We start from the raw sequence: 16,775 nt of genomic DNA, 5'->3' as shown, positions 1-16,775 counted from the left end.
GAGATTTCACAGACAGATCTGTGATATTTATACTACTCTAGAGAGATTTGCTTACACTGTGAGTGATTTCACAGAATAGTCAGATTACTCTAGTAAATAAGAGTGATTATGAATTGTAGATCTGAATCTTTCTATATAATTATAAAGAGTGATTACAGACTGTGAATATCTTGATTCTACAATTCTACAGAGTTGATGAAAGAATGAAAAATTCCTCACAATTCTACAGTGTTAAAGAACAATGATTCATGAGAATAAGTGAAAGATTAACTTGCAAATACTTCTCTTTAATAAGAATAATCTCACAAAGAGTGATTCATCTGTGAGATGAATCTGTGTGATAATCATATAAGAATCTTATGAAAATGATTAAGAGTTAACTGAAATTCTTCTGTATGAAAGATATGAGATGAATCTGTGTGATAGTCAGAGAAGAATCTGTAAATTATAAAGAATCTCATGAAATAAGAAACTGAGTGACAGACTCTTTTCTCTTCACAGTAATAAGAGATTTTTTCTCACTAAGGTTTTTTATAGATATGAAGAATTTTTAGTGAGTATCACTGCAGTGCTGAGCTGATTCTATGAAGTCACTCAGTGAAAGGCTTCACAGATGAAGTCTTAGAGAGAGAGAGATATGTAAGAAATCTCACTTCTCACAGATTCTTTACCTCTATTTCTATCTCTTATATAATTAATAGAGTTAGCAGCTCTTGACTACATACAACTATATAGACTGAAGTTCATGAATACTATTTATAACTCAGCTTAAATGCTATTATATATTTGATCTCTATATTTTATCTTTCTACTGTGAATACTTCTAGTAGTTAATAGTACATATCACGCCAAGCTGCAAACATCTGAATAATCGCCTGTGAGCACTTATTCTTACAGATCTATAAATATTATACTGATCTATTTAGTGTAGATCTCTTACATTTGAAAAACATTCATTATCTTCTTATTAGAAACAATTACTTACCGATAAACTGATTATCAGAATTATGAATTTCACATTTAATCTCATTTAATCTGATTCTATACATTTCTTAGCATGAATTCTGCTGAGACTAGTTATTAAAAAAACATGTAAAGTGACTATGTATCAGATCTTAAAATGAAATCATGACTTGAAAAAAATGAGAAAGTGATCTCATTTGATCTCATTTAGTCTCATTCTTGACATAAAGTTACTATTTTTAGATATTTTAAGGTTTTTTTTTAGACTATTTTTAATTTTTTAAAAAGTAACACTTTTTGATAATACTTAAATGAGATTTAAAGTCATTTAAAGTAATAAAAATAATTTAAATTGAGAAGTGAAAATCATGATCTTATTTGAAAAATGTAATAAGAGTAGACAGTAAGTTTCACTGAGACAGTATAAGACTACTATCTAATGTTAAAACTATGTAATGAGATCAGTTGAATTGATAATGAAACTATTAAAAAATCTAGTTCTGGTCTCAGACACGGTCACATGATCAGTCTACTTACTGAGATATCTAAATCTATAATAATATATATGAAATAGAGAAATAGTCAAATAGTTAAGTGAATACTGAGTTCTCAGATAGAAGCTTGCTCATCAGTCATTCTAGCTCTGAAACAAGATCTTATAAAGAGAATAAAATCTTACAAAGAGAATATTAGTGAAAGATCTAAGAGTTCTGACACTACAGATATATAAGATGTGATTTAAAGATTGCTTAAGTCAGTGTATGATTACAGATGTACGCCGGCTTCTTATATATTGTACGCTAAATTAATTGATGGCCGCTATGACCTCTTTACATTTGTAAGTGTGTTAAGAAGTGTGTTCAGAAGCGGCCGCGTTATTATCTGATAATTATACATTCTTCCGAATCACATTCTTCTCTATCAGATTCAGTCATGCTCACATGATTATAATGTACACTCTAGCTTCATGCGGATTAGCGCGCTACTAGCATTTGTATTAGTGTAGTCTATTTCTGATTTGACTAGCATTCTGTGTACACTCTTATAAAGAAACTTTCACTATATTATATCACTCATTTACTAACTTTTTTCATTCTTCAATCATCTTCTTCATTATCATTATTATTAAACACTATTATCTTATTTCAGATTTCTATCTCTTCTTCTATTTAACTCTTTCTATCTGTTTATCTATTACATTATACATATTTCTGACAATGATCTCTTATTCTTATAATAAGTATTATCATAGTACTTATATCAGACAGTTTATTAGCAGTAAGTATAATATGTTATGAAATATGACTGAACTTGTTTATCTTCTAATAATTATTAGAATATATTATTATAAATGACATATCTTCTTTATCTTCTTATACACTTTTAACTGTTTTTCTTCTTAGTGACTTCTGATCATATTTTCTGACATGATTTTATATAAATACAGATGCTGATGTGTTTATTTTTATTTATATAGAATCTTTACATGTTGACAGATCTGCATTTATTAATAATAGTAAACTCAATATTAAATTATTAATTGAGAACTTGAAGAATGTGATAATGAAGAAATTATCTATGTTATATATAACTAAGTCTCTTATATCTCTCTCTGTCTTCTCTATTTCTTTCTCTGTACTCTCTTTTAATCTTTTATATCTGTCTCTGTATCTGATTCTTTCTCTTCTGCTATCTCTGTTTCTGCAATCTTCACTTTTACTACTTCTACTCTCTCTGCTTCTGTTATCTCTGCTTTTATTATCAACTCTTCTCATTTCAAGAAGATATTATATACACTTAATAAATCATGTTTATTAGTATATACACTTTCACCTTTCTTATCAACTTCTAGAATAATTTATTATATAAAGACTGTGTATAATATAATTATCTGAAGCTTGATTATGAATATTAATTATTATATTTATTTTACATATTTATAATGAGACAATTATTCATTTATATCAGAGAATCACTTTCTCTCTCAACAGTATTAAGATTATAAGTCTTTTTCTTTTTTATTTTTTCTTTCTAACACTGATTTTTCTGTTCTTAGAGAAAATTATTATGAGTTTTATTATATATGAAGTTATAACATTTACAGATATTAAGAAACTTTTTATAACTGTTAAATTCAATATTATAGATACATTCACTCTGATAAATATCTTCAGAATAATTAATCTATATTAGTCTATTCTCTGATATTTATCATCTGACTTTATGATGCAGGTGAAGAATATCTGTGTTTTCAAGAATAAGAATACAAATGTCATACTCTTTTACATCTGTGAGTATGAGGCTTGTACACCTTGTCTGAGATATCATTATAAGAATGAGTTATTTATACACTGTATTCTGCTTTCTGTATTCTCTCATGTCTCTCTCTCTCTTTCTAAGAAGTCTTGTATATGTTGTAATTGTATATACAATTCTAAGATCAGCAGATGTTCATTCAGTAATTATTATTTCTACTTTTACAGTTTTATATACTAACAATAGTTCTTAGTTACTTCAGTATCAGAGATCATTTTAATTGAAGATAATAACACTGTCAAGACTACTCTCTTTCACTCTTAAGTTTCTTCTGTCACTTTCTCTTTCTTCTCAGTGAGAAAGATTGTGTATATATCAGATTATAAGTATTCAGCTCTGAGTGACTTCTGTTATTATTTATTCAGTTCTGCATCTTCTTCTTCTTCTATTTCTTTCATCTTCACTTCATCTGTTCTGACTTCTGATTCTGTAAGTCTCATGCTCTTCTTCAATTTTTCTATGCATATGTGTATACATTTCTATATTAACATTTCAATCAATCTTGCAATAAATGACATTAATGTCATACACAGAGTGATAGAGAAATTGAAGACATGTATAATATTGTTATAAGAGCAGCTTGCATAGACTGACTGACGGGATTATGAATTTCACATTTGATCTCATTTGATCTGATCTCATACATTTCTTGACGTGAGTCTCATCAGAATCAAGCCTTAAAAAAATCTGAAAATGAATCATTTCTGAGAGAAATGATGTGAAAAATGACCAGATTTAATTCAAGAACAGTGAAATGAGAGTAATTTCTCAGAATAAACTGTGAAAGATAATCATTCTTTCAAAATCAGAATGAGACTGAAACTGAAGATCAAAATCAGTCTTATTCAGTTCATTCAATGATTGCTTATATAATCAGAATTTGATAATGATTATTGATAACACTCATGAAATAACTAAATATATTCTTGTGTAAGTTTATTCTTCACTTTCTTATGAAAACTATACTTCTCTGATATACTGTGATCACAGGTATTAAACTATCTGATAATTTCATGTTTTATAATCATGAGTTTCTTGATTATTTCTTCTTGTAATTGTCTCTGATAATAGTGATAAATATCTTGACTTGAGTTGAACTTTTGCTTCATTTTTATCTCTGTTAATGAAATTATCAGAATATCATGTATTATCAGTATAACAGTTGAATATGTACTCTTAACAATTTTTCATAACTCTAGAATTGATTTAATATGTAAATTTATCAGATTATCTTGAAAATAGTGATCAAATTCAGTTTTACAAGTATGTAGTTTTGCCTGATTTTCAGTTGCAATTAATGTATACAAGTTCTGTTTCAAAGTTAGTATTATAGTTCTATGTAATATGAAGTGTTATCAAAGATCATTACTTACTAAGAAATTGTATTTCACTGTCTTTATATCTTGAACATCTGCTTGTTCAAATCTCTGATAGTTGATATTATAGTAGTCTTGAGCTAATTTAACATATGAGTCTTATTCCTTCTCTGTTCAATCTTGAGAAGTGTAGATATTAACTTAATAAGAGAGATCTAGTAGAGCTACTACAGTATAGTACTCTGTAAAAGATTGTTCAGTTTTACTGTAGTAATATATCAGTTTATTTCTTACAGTAATAATAGTCAGCACTATAGCATTATCTCAGACTGAATTTCTTTTTAAGTGATTCAACTGCTTCTCAAGATAAGTAAATAAACTGTTATACACTTATCAGACTGACTGCAGTATTGATATATGAGTAATTGAGACTGTCTTTATTATCTTATAAAACTGAAATAGTAAATTAATCACATATTTCAACTGAGTTCACTTCATATTAGAAAGTTTTAATATCTGAATCTTTTCTCAATCAGAGTGTTGCACTTAGACTGATTATGTAACTGTGTCTGAGATCAGAATCAAACTTTACAGTTATCATGTTATCTAAAAGCATTACTTCTGATCATAGTTTGTGTTTATCACATTGATCTCAAATCATATTATTTCAAATATTAAAGATTTCAGATTCACTTTTCAAATAAAAATCTAGTCTTAGATAAAGAATATATTTGAATTCTTAGTTACATTTTCATTCTGATCTCATTATTGAAAATGATATTTAATAAGATTATGAAATCATTTCTTACTTACATAATATTATAATATAATGCTCATTTATTGAAAATTCAACAGAGAGTGTTATTAAATATCATTACTTTTCTGAATACAGATTATAATTAATATCATTTTAATTAAAAAAAAAAATATAAAATATAAAAAATAATAAAAAAAATAAAAAATAAAATAACAAGAAAAAATCACAACAAAAAAAAAAAAAGAGAAAGAAAAAAAGAAGAGAAAGAAAAAAAGAGAAAGAAAGAGAAAGAAAAAAAAAAATAAAAGAAAAAGAAAAAAATAAAAAATAAAAATAAAAAAAAATCAAGATCACAGAGCTGCAGTATTCTTAAAATACTCACTTTTCAGAGTCTTTATAATATTTATTATCAATTATATATCTCTCACAGTAAGAGTAACACAGTTATAATAAGTTATTATCTTAATATTATCTAATAAATAATCAGTATATATCTATATAAATGTGAATAATTAGAAAATATACACTTAAAAAGTGTGGCCAGAGTGAACTCTGCTGCCACTTGAATGATATCAAGAGCAGAATACTGAAATCAATGATTTTCTTCATCAATTTCATGAATAAGACATGCAAAGATAATCTTAAGAAATATAAGATTCTCTAACTTCTGATAGAAACAGATCTCACAGAGAGACTCTATTTTCATTATATTAGAGACTGAGTATTATTAAAAAGTGTTACTTTAATACACATGCACTTACTGCAGTGATTCACTCTCTGCATATATGACTAAGAGTTACAGCTTTCTCACACTGTACAGCTCTTTCTGAGATACTGCTGTCAGTTTGTAACTCACACAGTCTCTCAGTTCAGCATGTGCTGTGTATATACAGCTCTGCATACTGAGGCTGTGTTGATCATTATAGCCTGGCATGATACTCACTTTTCACAGGCTATGTTTTGTTTGATTGAGAGAGAAGAGGGACACAACTGCTGTTTTATTTAAGAAAGAAATGAATAATTGAATTTATAGAAGATAATTTAATTTCTTCTGTATTTGAAATTTGATTAGTCTATACTCTTTAATTTGAGAATTTCTGAGAGTGTTTTAATAGTTTTCATATCAGCTTGAAATTAGTGATTGATTAAAGAAGAGAAAAGAGAGAAGAAAGAAATAAGAATAACTTATTTTTATAATATAAAAATAGAGAATTGCTGCAATTATTTATTCTAGTAACAAAGATCTGTTTTCTACATGTATCTCTGATACAGATTATATAATAACTGCATACAAAGAATATCAACAGTATATGTATTGAATGAAGATAATATTACTATACAACACTGTAGCTGTTTCTGTATATCACTGAAAGCTGTTAATATTTTCTTTAAGTCTCTTTATATTTGATAAGTTAATAATATATTTCAATGCACTCTCTCTTTTATTATCATCATTATTATCATTATTATCATTATCATTATTACTATCATCATCACTATTATCATCATCATTATTATCATCATTATCATCATTAATATTATTATTATTATATCATTTCTAACTGTCTCTTCTGCCTTCACTCTTCTTCAACACTCACTGAAATCAATCATGTCATTTCTCTTCAAATATTCTGCGGTCCTGCAGATTATCAAGGCATGTGAGTACTATCACAGATTAAAGAGAGAGAAGAAGAAGATATTCAAGCAAGAGAAGACAGATTGTAAGACACATTATAATACCTTGAAGAGACTTTATAAGAAAGTAGAATAATAACAATTTTAAGTAACACTTCTGATAGATTTAGACTGAACTAAGTATAGAAATAATGCAGATGACATCATCTGTGAGAGATTGAAGAAAAAGACAGTGAAGAGTCTTATACAGTAGCAAAAGCGGAGCTTATGATGAGTCCTTGCGTGATGTTAAATACAGGTCAAGTGTTGGTTATACAGGAGGAAATACAGGTGTTGAGACCACGCCAAGATAACAAGAACATAGGAAAATACAAAGGAGTGACAATTAGATACATGCGATAATAACTTCCCAGCCCAGGAACATAGAGCGATTCATTGGAGCGATTTGTACACCTCTGTATTTATTAGGAACCTGAGGTGCTTGAGTTCCGGATTTAATGTATCCCCTGCGGGTTTCGAACCCACGCGCCTTGGTTTCCCACGCCAAGGTGCTACCAGGTGGCCGCATTAACCATTCGGCCACCGGGGCAAAAATATGATACAGATTAATCAAGATTATTTGTTTACTTTTATATATCAATGATATTCAATCTGAGTTAGTACTAAAATTATAACTAAGTTAAGAAACAAGATTATTTTCTCTTATATTAATTCTTCTTACTAGACTGGCCGCCGGGATCATGAATTTCACGTTTAATCTCATTTGATCTAGTCTCATACATTTCTTGATGTGAATCCCACTGAGACTAATTATTAAATAAACATGCAAAGTGACTATATATCAGATCTCAAAATGAAATCATGACTTGAAAAAAATGAGAAAGTAATCTCATTTAATCTCATTTAGTTTCATTCTTAGCATAAAGTTACTATTTTTAGACATTTTAAGGTTTTTTTTAGACTATTTTTAATTTTTTAAAAAGTAATGCTTTTTGATAATGCTCAAATAAGATTTAAAGTTATTTAAAGCAATAAAAATAATTTAAATTGAGAAGTGAAAATCATGATCTCATTTGAAAAATGTGATAAGAGTAGACAGTAAGTCTCACTGAGACAGTATGAAACTACTATCTAATGTTAGAACCATGTAATGAGATCTGTTAAATTGACAATGAGATCATCAAAAATTCTGATTCTAGTCTCAGACACGGTTACACAGTCAGTCTACTTCTTACACACATCAGTGATCAGTTATTAAAAATAAATTATTATCTTTCTCAAATTATTATTATATCTTCTGAATTCACTTCTTTTACTTCTTTTACTTCTATTGAAGATTCACAAACTCTTTAAGAAATCACTGTGATTCAAAGGTTGCTTAAGCCAGCGTACGATTACAGGTGTACGCCGGCTTCTTATATATTGTAATATTGTACACTAAATTAATTAGTGGCTGCTATAGCCCTCTTTACACTTGTATACTAGTAGTTCAGAAGCGGCTGTGTTATTATTCAACAGTTATATGTTCTTCTGAACCACATCCTCTCTCATCAGATTCAGTCATACTTATATGATTATGTCATACACTCTAGCTTCATGCAGATTAACTCACTACTAGCATTTCACAATTATGTAATCTATCTCTGATTCAGCTAGCATTCTGCATACACTCTTACAAAGAAACTTTCACTATATTACATCACTCATTCACTAACTTTTCTCATTCTTCAATCATCTTCTTCATCATCATCAAATGCTATTACTATTCAAGATTTCTACTTCTTCTTCTGTTCAACTCTTTCTATCTGTTCATCTATCACATCATATGCATTTCTGGCAATGACTTCTCATTCCCATAACAAGTGTCATTGTAGTGCTCATATCAGGCAGTTCATTAGCAGTAAGTGTAACACATTGTGAAATGTGATCAGAACTTGTTTATCTTCTAACAATCACTAGAACATATTATCATGAATAACACATCTTCTTCATCTTCTTATACACCTCTGATTATTTCCTTCAGCGGATTTCTGATTATGTTTTCTGGCATAATTTTACATGAACACAGATGCTGATATGTTATTTTTATTTATATAGAATCTTCACATGTTGACAGATCTGCATCTGCTGATAATAGTGAACTCAATATTAAATCATTGATTGAGAACTTGAAGAATGTGATAATGAAGAAATTGTTTATGTTATATATGACTGAGTCTTCTATGTCTCTCTCTACTCTCTCTGTTTCTTTCTCTATTACTCTCTTCTCTCAATCTTCTACACCTGTCTCTGTGTCTGATTCTTTCACTTCTGCTACCTCTATTCTCACAACTTCTACTCCTGCTACTTCTGCTCTCACTGCTGTTTTTGTTACTAGCTCTTCTCATTTCAAGAAGATGTTACATAGGCTCAGTGAATCGCATTTCTCAGTGCATACACTCTCACCCTTCTTATCAATCTCTAGAACAATTTCTTATATAAAGACAGTGTATAACACAACTATCTGAAGCTCAGTTACAGACACTGATTATTATATTCATTTTAAATATTTATGATAAGATAATTATTCATTTATTTCAGAGAATCACTTTCTCTCTTAATAGTGTTAAGATTATAAGTCTTTTTCTTTTTTCTCTTCTCTTTCTAACACTGATTTTTCTGTTCTTAGAGAAAATTGTTATGAGTTTTACTATGCATGAAGTCATGATGTTCACAGATATTAAGAAACTTTTTATAACTGTAAAGTTCAATATTATAGAGATATTCACTCTAATGAATTTCTTCAAAATAATAGATTTATATCAGTCTATTCTCTGATATCTGTCATTCAACTTTATGATACAGATGAAAGATATTCATGTTTTCAGAAATGAGAATGTGAATGTTGTACTCTTTTACACTCACAGACATGAGACTTGTACATCTTATCTAAGATATTATTGTAAGAATGAGTTATTTACATACTGTGTTCTGCTTTCTGCATTCTTCTGTATTTCTCTCTCTCTTTCTGAGAAGTCTTGTATGTGTTGTAATTACACATACAATTCTAAGATCAGCAGGTATTTATTCAGTAATTGTTATCTCTGCTTTTACAGTTTCATATACTAACAATAGTTCTTAGTTACTTCAGTGTCAGAGGCCATTTTAATTGAAGATAATAATACTGCTGAGATTACTCTCTTTCACTCTCAAGCTTTTTCTGTCACTTTCTCTCTCTTCTCTGCAGAGAAGGTTGTGTGCACACTGAGTTATAAGCATTTAACTCTGAGTGACTCTTATTATTCATTCAGTTCTGTATCTCTCTCTTTCATTTCTTCTATCTTCACTCTCTCTCTCTTAACTTCTGATTCTGCAGGTCTCACACTCTCCTTCAATTTTTCTACACATACATATATACATTTTTATATTGGCATTTCAGTCAATCTTGTGATAAATGACATTAATGTTGTACACAGAGTGATAGAGAAATCAGAGATATATACAGCATTGTTATAAGAGCAGCTTACAGCTCTTAAATCTCTTACAGATCTTAAGTTTTGAGATTTCCTTTGTTTTTGACATTTTTCAGATGATGTGATGTTAGAAATAGATTAAATATGTAACATATAAAAATGAATGAAGTATATATAATAATATTTGTCTTTTACAGCTGACTCTTATAATTGATGATCAATTCATTATTTCTTTTCTTATACTTTTTCTTTATCTGCTAGTCACTACTCTTACACAATCTCTATATAGTACAGTGTTCAGTGACTAGATTTGACAGCTTTCATCTTTTGTAATTCTGTCTCATATATTATACTGTCTCTCTTCACTCACTCAGACTACTACAGTGAACAGCTTATCAAAACTAATCTCATCTGATCTCTAAGTATTCTCAGAGATTGAGATAACTTAGTCTCACATGTCTGTGAATGTTTCAGATAGTTCATTCTCTGTGATCTCTGTGATTAAACTGATGTAAACAGTTAAATTCAACTCTGAATTTCTTTTTCTTCTGTAATCTGATTCATGTGTAAGTCTGCTGCTTTGAGATCACTCTTTACTGTGTTGTATTCACTGTCTGTGATATGTTATTATATGATTAGCTACAGTCTTATCACTTATTGAAGTGTGATATTTGTCTGATTTCTTCATTACTTCTCATTCTTTTCTTATAATTATGAAAAGATCAGAATAAGTGAGATTATCTGATTCATAAGTGTCTATGATTTCTCTTATCTTATGAGACTTTTCAATTGTAAGCTTCTTCTTTTTCAATGCTGATAATAGTGCTGTAGATAATTATAATTCACTCAGATCTTATATCTTTACTTTTATAAGTTATGAATCATTTATTAAGTTGTATAAGATCTGTCTCTCTGATTCTTTCAATGCATATATTCTCAGAGAATGTGATTTGAGTATTTTATATAATTCAAATCATCTAGATTGAAACTTCTCAGAGTTCTCATTGTATATGAGAACTTACATTCTTATCTTGAGACTTGATTTCTTAATAAGTGAGTCTTGTATTCTTTTCAATTAAATTGCTCAGTTTAGAAGTAACTTGTTAGCTTTTGTACATGCATGACTGATCTCTTTCAATCTTGATTCTGTGTCTGTGACTGTTACATCTGCAACTGCTACTGCTGTGTCTGTAACTGCTGTTTCTGCTGTGTCTGCAACTGCTGTTTCTACTGTGTCCGCAACTGCTCTCTTTCTCACCTTTTTCAAAGCATTCTCCGGGATGCGCGGATGCAATTCATACAACAGGTAGAATGATGAATGCTTGAAGACTGCATGCTGTTGAATCTGTGTGACCAACAGCGCCTGTCCGAGATATTCATCTCATAGTCTTATAGGCTTGCTTACTAGATATTTCATCAGCATGTTGCTCAAGATTTCATTCAAGCATTTCATCTTTCTGTTCATCTGCAGATGATATGATGTTGTTCTACAATATCTTATCTATAACTGATGCATGATATGCCTCACTGCTTCTCTCATGAGATTCACACTATTATCAGTTAAAATCTCATGCAGCATTTCATAGTTGATATATATCTCATTATATAGAAACTTCACTATCACCTTCTCTATTATCTCTGAAACTGCTTTTGTGACTGGCCAGCTAGTAGTGTAATCAATAGCAGTGATTATTCATTGATTTTCATTTGATGTTTATAATAATATATCTATGAGATTCATCTCTCATCATTTGAACAGTTGTATTATACACTTCATCTGATGTTACACTTTCTCATGTTCTAATTCTTTCTTAGATTCTTTCACAATCTGATAATTCAGGCACTTGTGAGTGTACACCTGAATATTCTCAGTCATGCTTAGTCAGTATACTCTTGATTTGAGTACACTCATGAGTTCAGAGCTTTCTAAGTGACTGAATTCCTTGTGCATATGAGTCATTAAGTCATATCTAAATAAAGATTCTAGATAGAGAGCTTTCACATATTCTAGATTGTGATAAAGTATAATGTTGTTTTTCAATTTCTCTAGCTTGAAGTTCAGAAGTATCTCTTCTACTACTTTCACAAGATGCTTATCATTCAATATCTTGTTATTCTTTAAGTGAGAGATCATGATGTTCACTCATTCTGATTCCTTGCATTCTCTCAGTGTGTTTAACATGAACATCCCTTGTGCCTGGTTTGTAGAACTCTCATTCATGAAATTGAGTCTGTGACTGATTGTGTCAGATATCATAGCATTCAATTTCTTTCAATATTTGATATAAAGATTGTACACTTGAAACTCTGAGATTCAACATACTAAGCATTTGAAAGGTTTTATCATCAATTATAGATAGATAAGACTTTTGTGATTTATAATCACTGTTATTGTATATCTGTTGTTAATATATCTATTTCATAATATCAGTATGTGCTTAATCACTAACAATTTCTTTTCATACACTGAGTAATTGAGCTCAGTATCTGATAGTTTTCTATCATTATACATCACTGAGTGCAGCTTGTCATTCTTACTCATCTGTAGAAGAGCATCTCTGATAGCTCATTCAGATGCATCTGTTTCAATGTAGAAAGATTTATCATGATCTGATTGAATAAGCACTGAGAATATTATTATATATTCTCTCAGTGTGAGAAAAGCCTCTTTACATGCAGTATTTCAGATGATTGAATGAAACTTCTTCTTTTGCAGATTTGCATCTGTTTCTCTTAAGAGATCTGAGAGTGATGTAGATATTTATGTGAAATTCTTGATAAATCTATGATAATATGAGATCAACTTAAAAAACTATTGTACATGATGTATGTTTCTCAGCTGCAGTTAATTTGCTATAACATTTAATTTCTTCAGAATGAGGTGTATACAGTCATCACCTACTACATGTTCTACAAACTTCAACTCTTTCATTTCAAACACACACTTGATTGATTTAATATAGAGCTTATACTCTGTCAGAGTTGTAAGCACTTCATTGAGATGCTTCAGATGTTTGTCATATGAGTTTGAAAAGACTGGAATGTTATCAAGATATATGAGGTATGAGATTTCATTCTGTTTATAAAGAATTGTATTCATCATTGTTTGAAAGATGACAGGTGCATTTATCAGACTGAATGACATTGTCAGAAATTTGAACTTCTCTCATTGTGTATTAAATGTGATTCACAGAACTGACAGTTCATCTACACAGATCTGTCAGTATTCTGAGAGAAGATCAATCTTTGATAGATATCAGGTGTTTTCAACTGTATTCAACTGTTGTTGAATCTGTGACAGTGAATATTCATTCTTGATTATAAACTTATTGAGTGCTTGATAATTGATACACATTCATCACTTCTCACCCGCCTTTTTCACAAATAGAACTGGAAAGCCTCATGTGCTTAATGAGAATTGTATGAGATCACATTCTAGAAGGTTTGTGATCTGATACTTCTGTTCTTCAAGATGTGTTTGTGACAGAGAGTACACATTCTGATTGACTGGTTTTGCATTCTCTGTGTCAATCTCATATATGAATTCTTGTTCTGGCGGCAATTCTGATGAAAGATCTGTTTGAAAGATCTTTTCATACTTCTTCAGAAGCTTCTTTATATACTTATTCTTCTGTATATTCTTTATCTTGGTTTCCTCTGCTTCTGAGTCTCATATGACATACAGAATGCTTTCAGATGAGGTCTTACAAATCATTCTCTTTACTTATTAATATATAAGCAGATTTAATTCTTCTATATCAGAGATGTGAAATGTTCTTCTTATATCAGTTGATAGAATTGTATGAATCATTTTCTTCTTATCAGTCAACTGCATATAACATGTACATCATTGAATCTGTGAATTGAACCTTTGAAATCAATCAAGTCTGAGAATAAGATTGTATTTCACATTCTGCAGCTCTTGTGCTCAAATATAGCAAGATTATTCTCTGAAGTGCAAGGGAACTCTTACTCTTGTGAGTGATATTAAATATCAGTTATCAGATAATCTTATATATCAGAGATTCTTCACTCAGTGAACTTCTTTCAGTCTTCAGATTATATAATTATCAATATATTATGTAGAAGCTTCTGTGTCTGCTAATACTTTTACAGTCATTTCTTAATTCTTACTCAAGTGCCTCTTATACATTAACATTTCAGACCTCAAGACATTGAGATGAGTATTCACTTCCTCACTCACATCTCAGTCAGAAGCCTGCTTTCTCTTTACATTCACAGAATTCAGAGAGTCATCTAACATGAGCATCTCTTTCACTTTGAAGACTTTTCATAGAATATCAGTGAGTATCTCTGAGCTTACTGATTCTGCTAGTTTTTTAACTCTCTTACTTCTCTTAACTGTGCATACTGAGTGCAATCTTTTGCATCATGATTTTGATATCTATAGTTGAAGCAAGCTTGATGCTTATAATATCAAGATTTTCACTCAGAGAATCTCTTTTTCAGAGAATTCAGCACTTTAGTGATAGTATTCAGATCTAGATTTATCACATTCAGATGTGTGACTTGTATTATAGAAGTCTGATTATTCATTCTTCACTGAGATATACTCAATTGCAGTATTTTCTGTCACAATTGACTTACTTATTTCTGTATAATGAGAATATTGTATGCTTTCTTCACTGTGTCTGACTGTGAGATTAAGTATTTTCATTTCACTCTCAACTCAGGTGTAAGACTATGAATGAAGATCTATAAATAGAAAGATGTTGAAAGCTCTTCATTCAATGTAAGATAGTGTAAACTGAAGTATATAAAGTATGATGTAAGATTACTCACTTATCTACACTCAGTGAAGTATTTATAACACTTATCTTATATATTCACTTTCTCAAAGTTGTGTAAGATTCATTTGAAAAACTCATTCTATGTTTATGAGTAGACTGACCGTGTGACCGTGTCTGGGACCAGGACCAGATTTTTTGATAGTTTCATTACCAATTCGACTGATTCCATTACATGGTTTTAACATTAGATAGTAGTTTCATACTGTCTCAGTGAGACTTACTGTCTACTCTTGTTACATTTTCCAAATGAGATCATGATTTCCACTTCTCAATTTAAATTATTTTTATTGCTTTAAATGACTTTAAATCTCATTTGAGTGTTATCAAAAAGCGTTACTTTTTAAAAAATTAAAAATAGTCTAAAAAAAACCTTAAAATGTCTAAAAATAGTAACTTTATGCCAAGAATGGGACTAAATGAGATCAAATGAGATCACTTTCTCATTTTTTTCAAGTCATGGTTCCATTTTAAGATCTGATATATAGTCACTTTGCATGTTTTTTTGATAGCCAGTCCCAGCAGGATTCACGCCAAGAAATGTATGAGACCAGACCAAATGAGACCAAACGTGAAATTCATGATTCCGGCGGCTAGCCTATTTATGAGAATGAATATTGCTCTGAGTCTGTGAGATTCATCTTTTTATCAGTTATTTATATTGACTTTGCTTTTCTGTGTAGAAATGCAGCAGATCTTAAAACTTGTTGAAATTCTGTTAACTGTCTGTCTGTGAGTTCATATTCAATCTGATAATATGATTATATCTGACTTAGTCAGCTGATTACAGCATCATTTTTTCAGTTACTATTAAAGCTTAATAACTTCAGCAGATCTTCTGACTTAATATATTTTATACTCAGATTCTCATCCTGCACAGCAGTCTTTGATAATGTGTATGCTTCTGAAGAGATTGTGAATAATTGTAATAAGATCTTCAGATTTGATATAGTTATCTATCTATATAAATATTTGATCTTCTGCTGCAGGTCTAAGATCTGATTTTCTCTATTCTTATTGATGATGATGATTGTGTCAGTGAAGCTCTTCATAGTGAATGCTTAATTCACAGCAAATATCAATTGTTGTTTGACTTTCACCTCAGTCTGCCACTGTGTATGCAAGGCCTTGATCTCATTTAGAATTCTCATACACATACAGAGCTTCAATTCTGGTTCAGCAGTTTCAGCTGTTTTTCTTACTGCTTCAAGTAAACTCTCTGAGAGGTTCTGCATATCTTTCAGTTCAGATAGCAGAGAAGGATGTTATTCATATCAGCTAGAAAAGGTATTCATTTCAGTGATTTCTCATTGATTGTATGATGTCTATTGTTATATCACTGTATCATTATATCACTATATTGTTATATGATTTCTGTTATCATTGTACAACTCTGGTGATGGCCACTTCTTCCTTTTATCCTTCTTTTGAGTAGGGAGTGAACTTCTTTGAATCTGGTTCACTGCTTTCATTCCTTTTCTCACACCTCATCTGTTCACATATGTGACATTTGCCTGGGTGTGGAGTT

At 30.0% G+C, this 16,775-nt stretch overlaps 2 protein-coding genes and 1 pseudogene across 3 annotated transcripts; 2 read left to right on the top strand and 1 right to left on the bottom strand.

The window, feature by feature from the left end:
• Positions 1-1,989: 1,989 nt before the first annotated feature.
• BDBG_17120 (uncharacterized protein) lies at positions 1,990-2,241 on the top strand (the record flags this gene model as incomplete). Its single annotated transcript, XM_031724905.1, has 1 exon — positions 1,990-2,241. A coding segment is annotated over one exon (251 nt), but the record flags the coding sequence as incomplete, so codon positions are not given.
• Positions 2,242-7,487: 5,246 nt separating this feature from the next.
• Positions 7,488-7,576, bottom strand: BDBG_17119 (annotated as a pseudogene). Its single transcript has one exon. The product of its transcript is annotated as a tRNA-OTHER (tRNA).
• Positions 7,577-9,084: 1,508 nt separating this feature from the next.
• On the top strand, positions 9,085-9,399 carry BDBG_17118 (uncharacterized protein; the record flags this gene model as incomplete). The annotated part of the gene is made up of 1 exon (XM_031724904.1): positions 9,085-9,399. A coding segment is annotated over one exon (314 nt), but the record flags the coding sequence as incomplete, so codon positions are not given.
• Between the last annotated feature and the right edge of the window lie 7,376 nt (positions 9,400-16,775).

This window comes from Blastomyces gilchristii (genome assembly GCF_000003855.2).
Source record: "Blastomyces gilchristii SLH14081 genomic scaffold supercont1.8, whole genome shotgun sequence".
Lineage (NCBI taxonomy): Eukaryota > Fungi > Ascomycota > Eurotiomycetes > Onygenales > Ajellomycetaceae > Blastomyces > Blastomyces gilchristii.
Note: the sequence above shows the minus strand (reverse complement) of the source record. Positions and strands in the feature narration are given on the sequence as shown.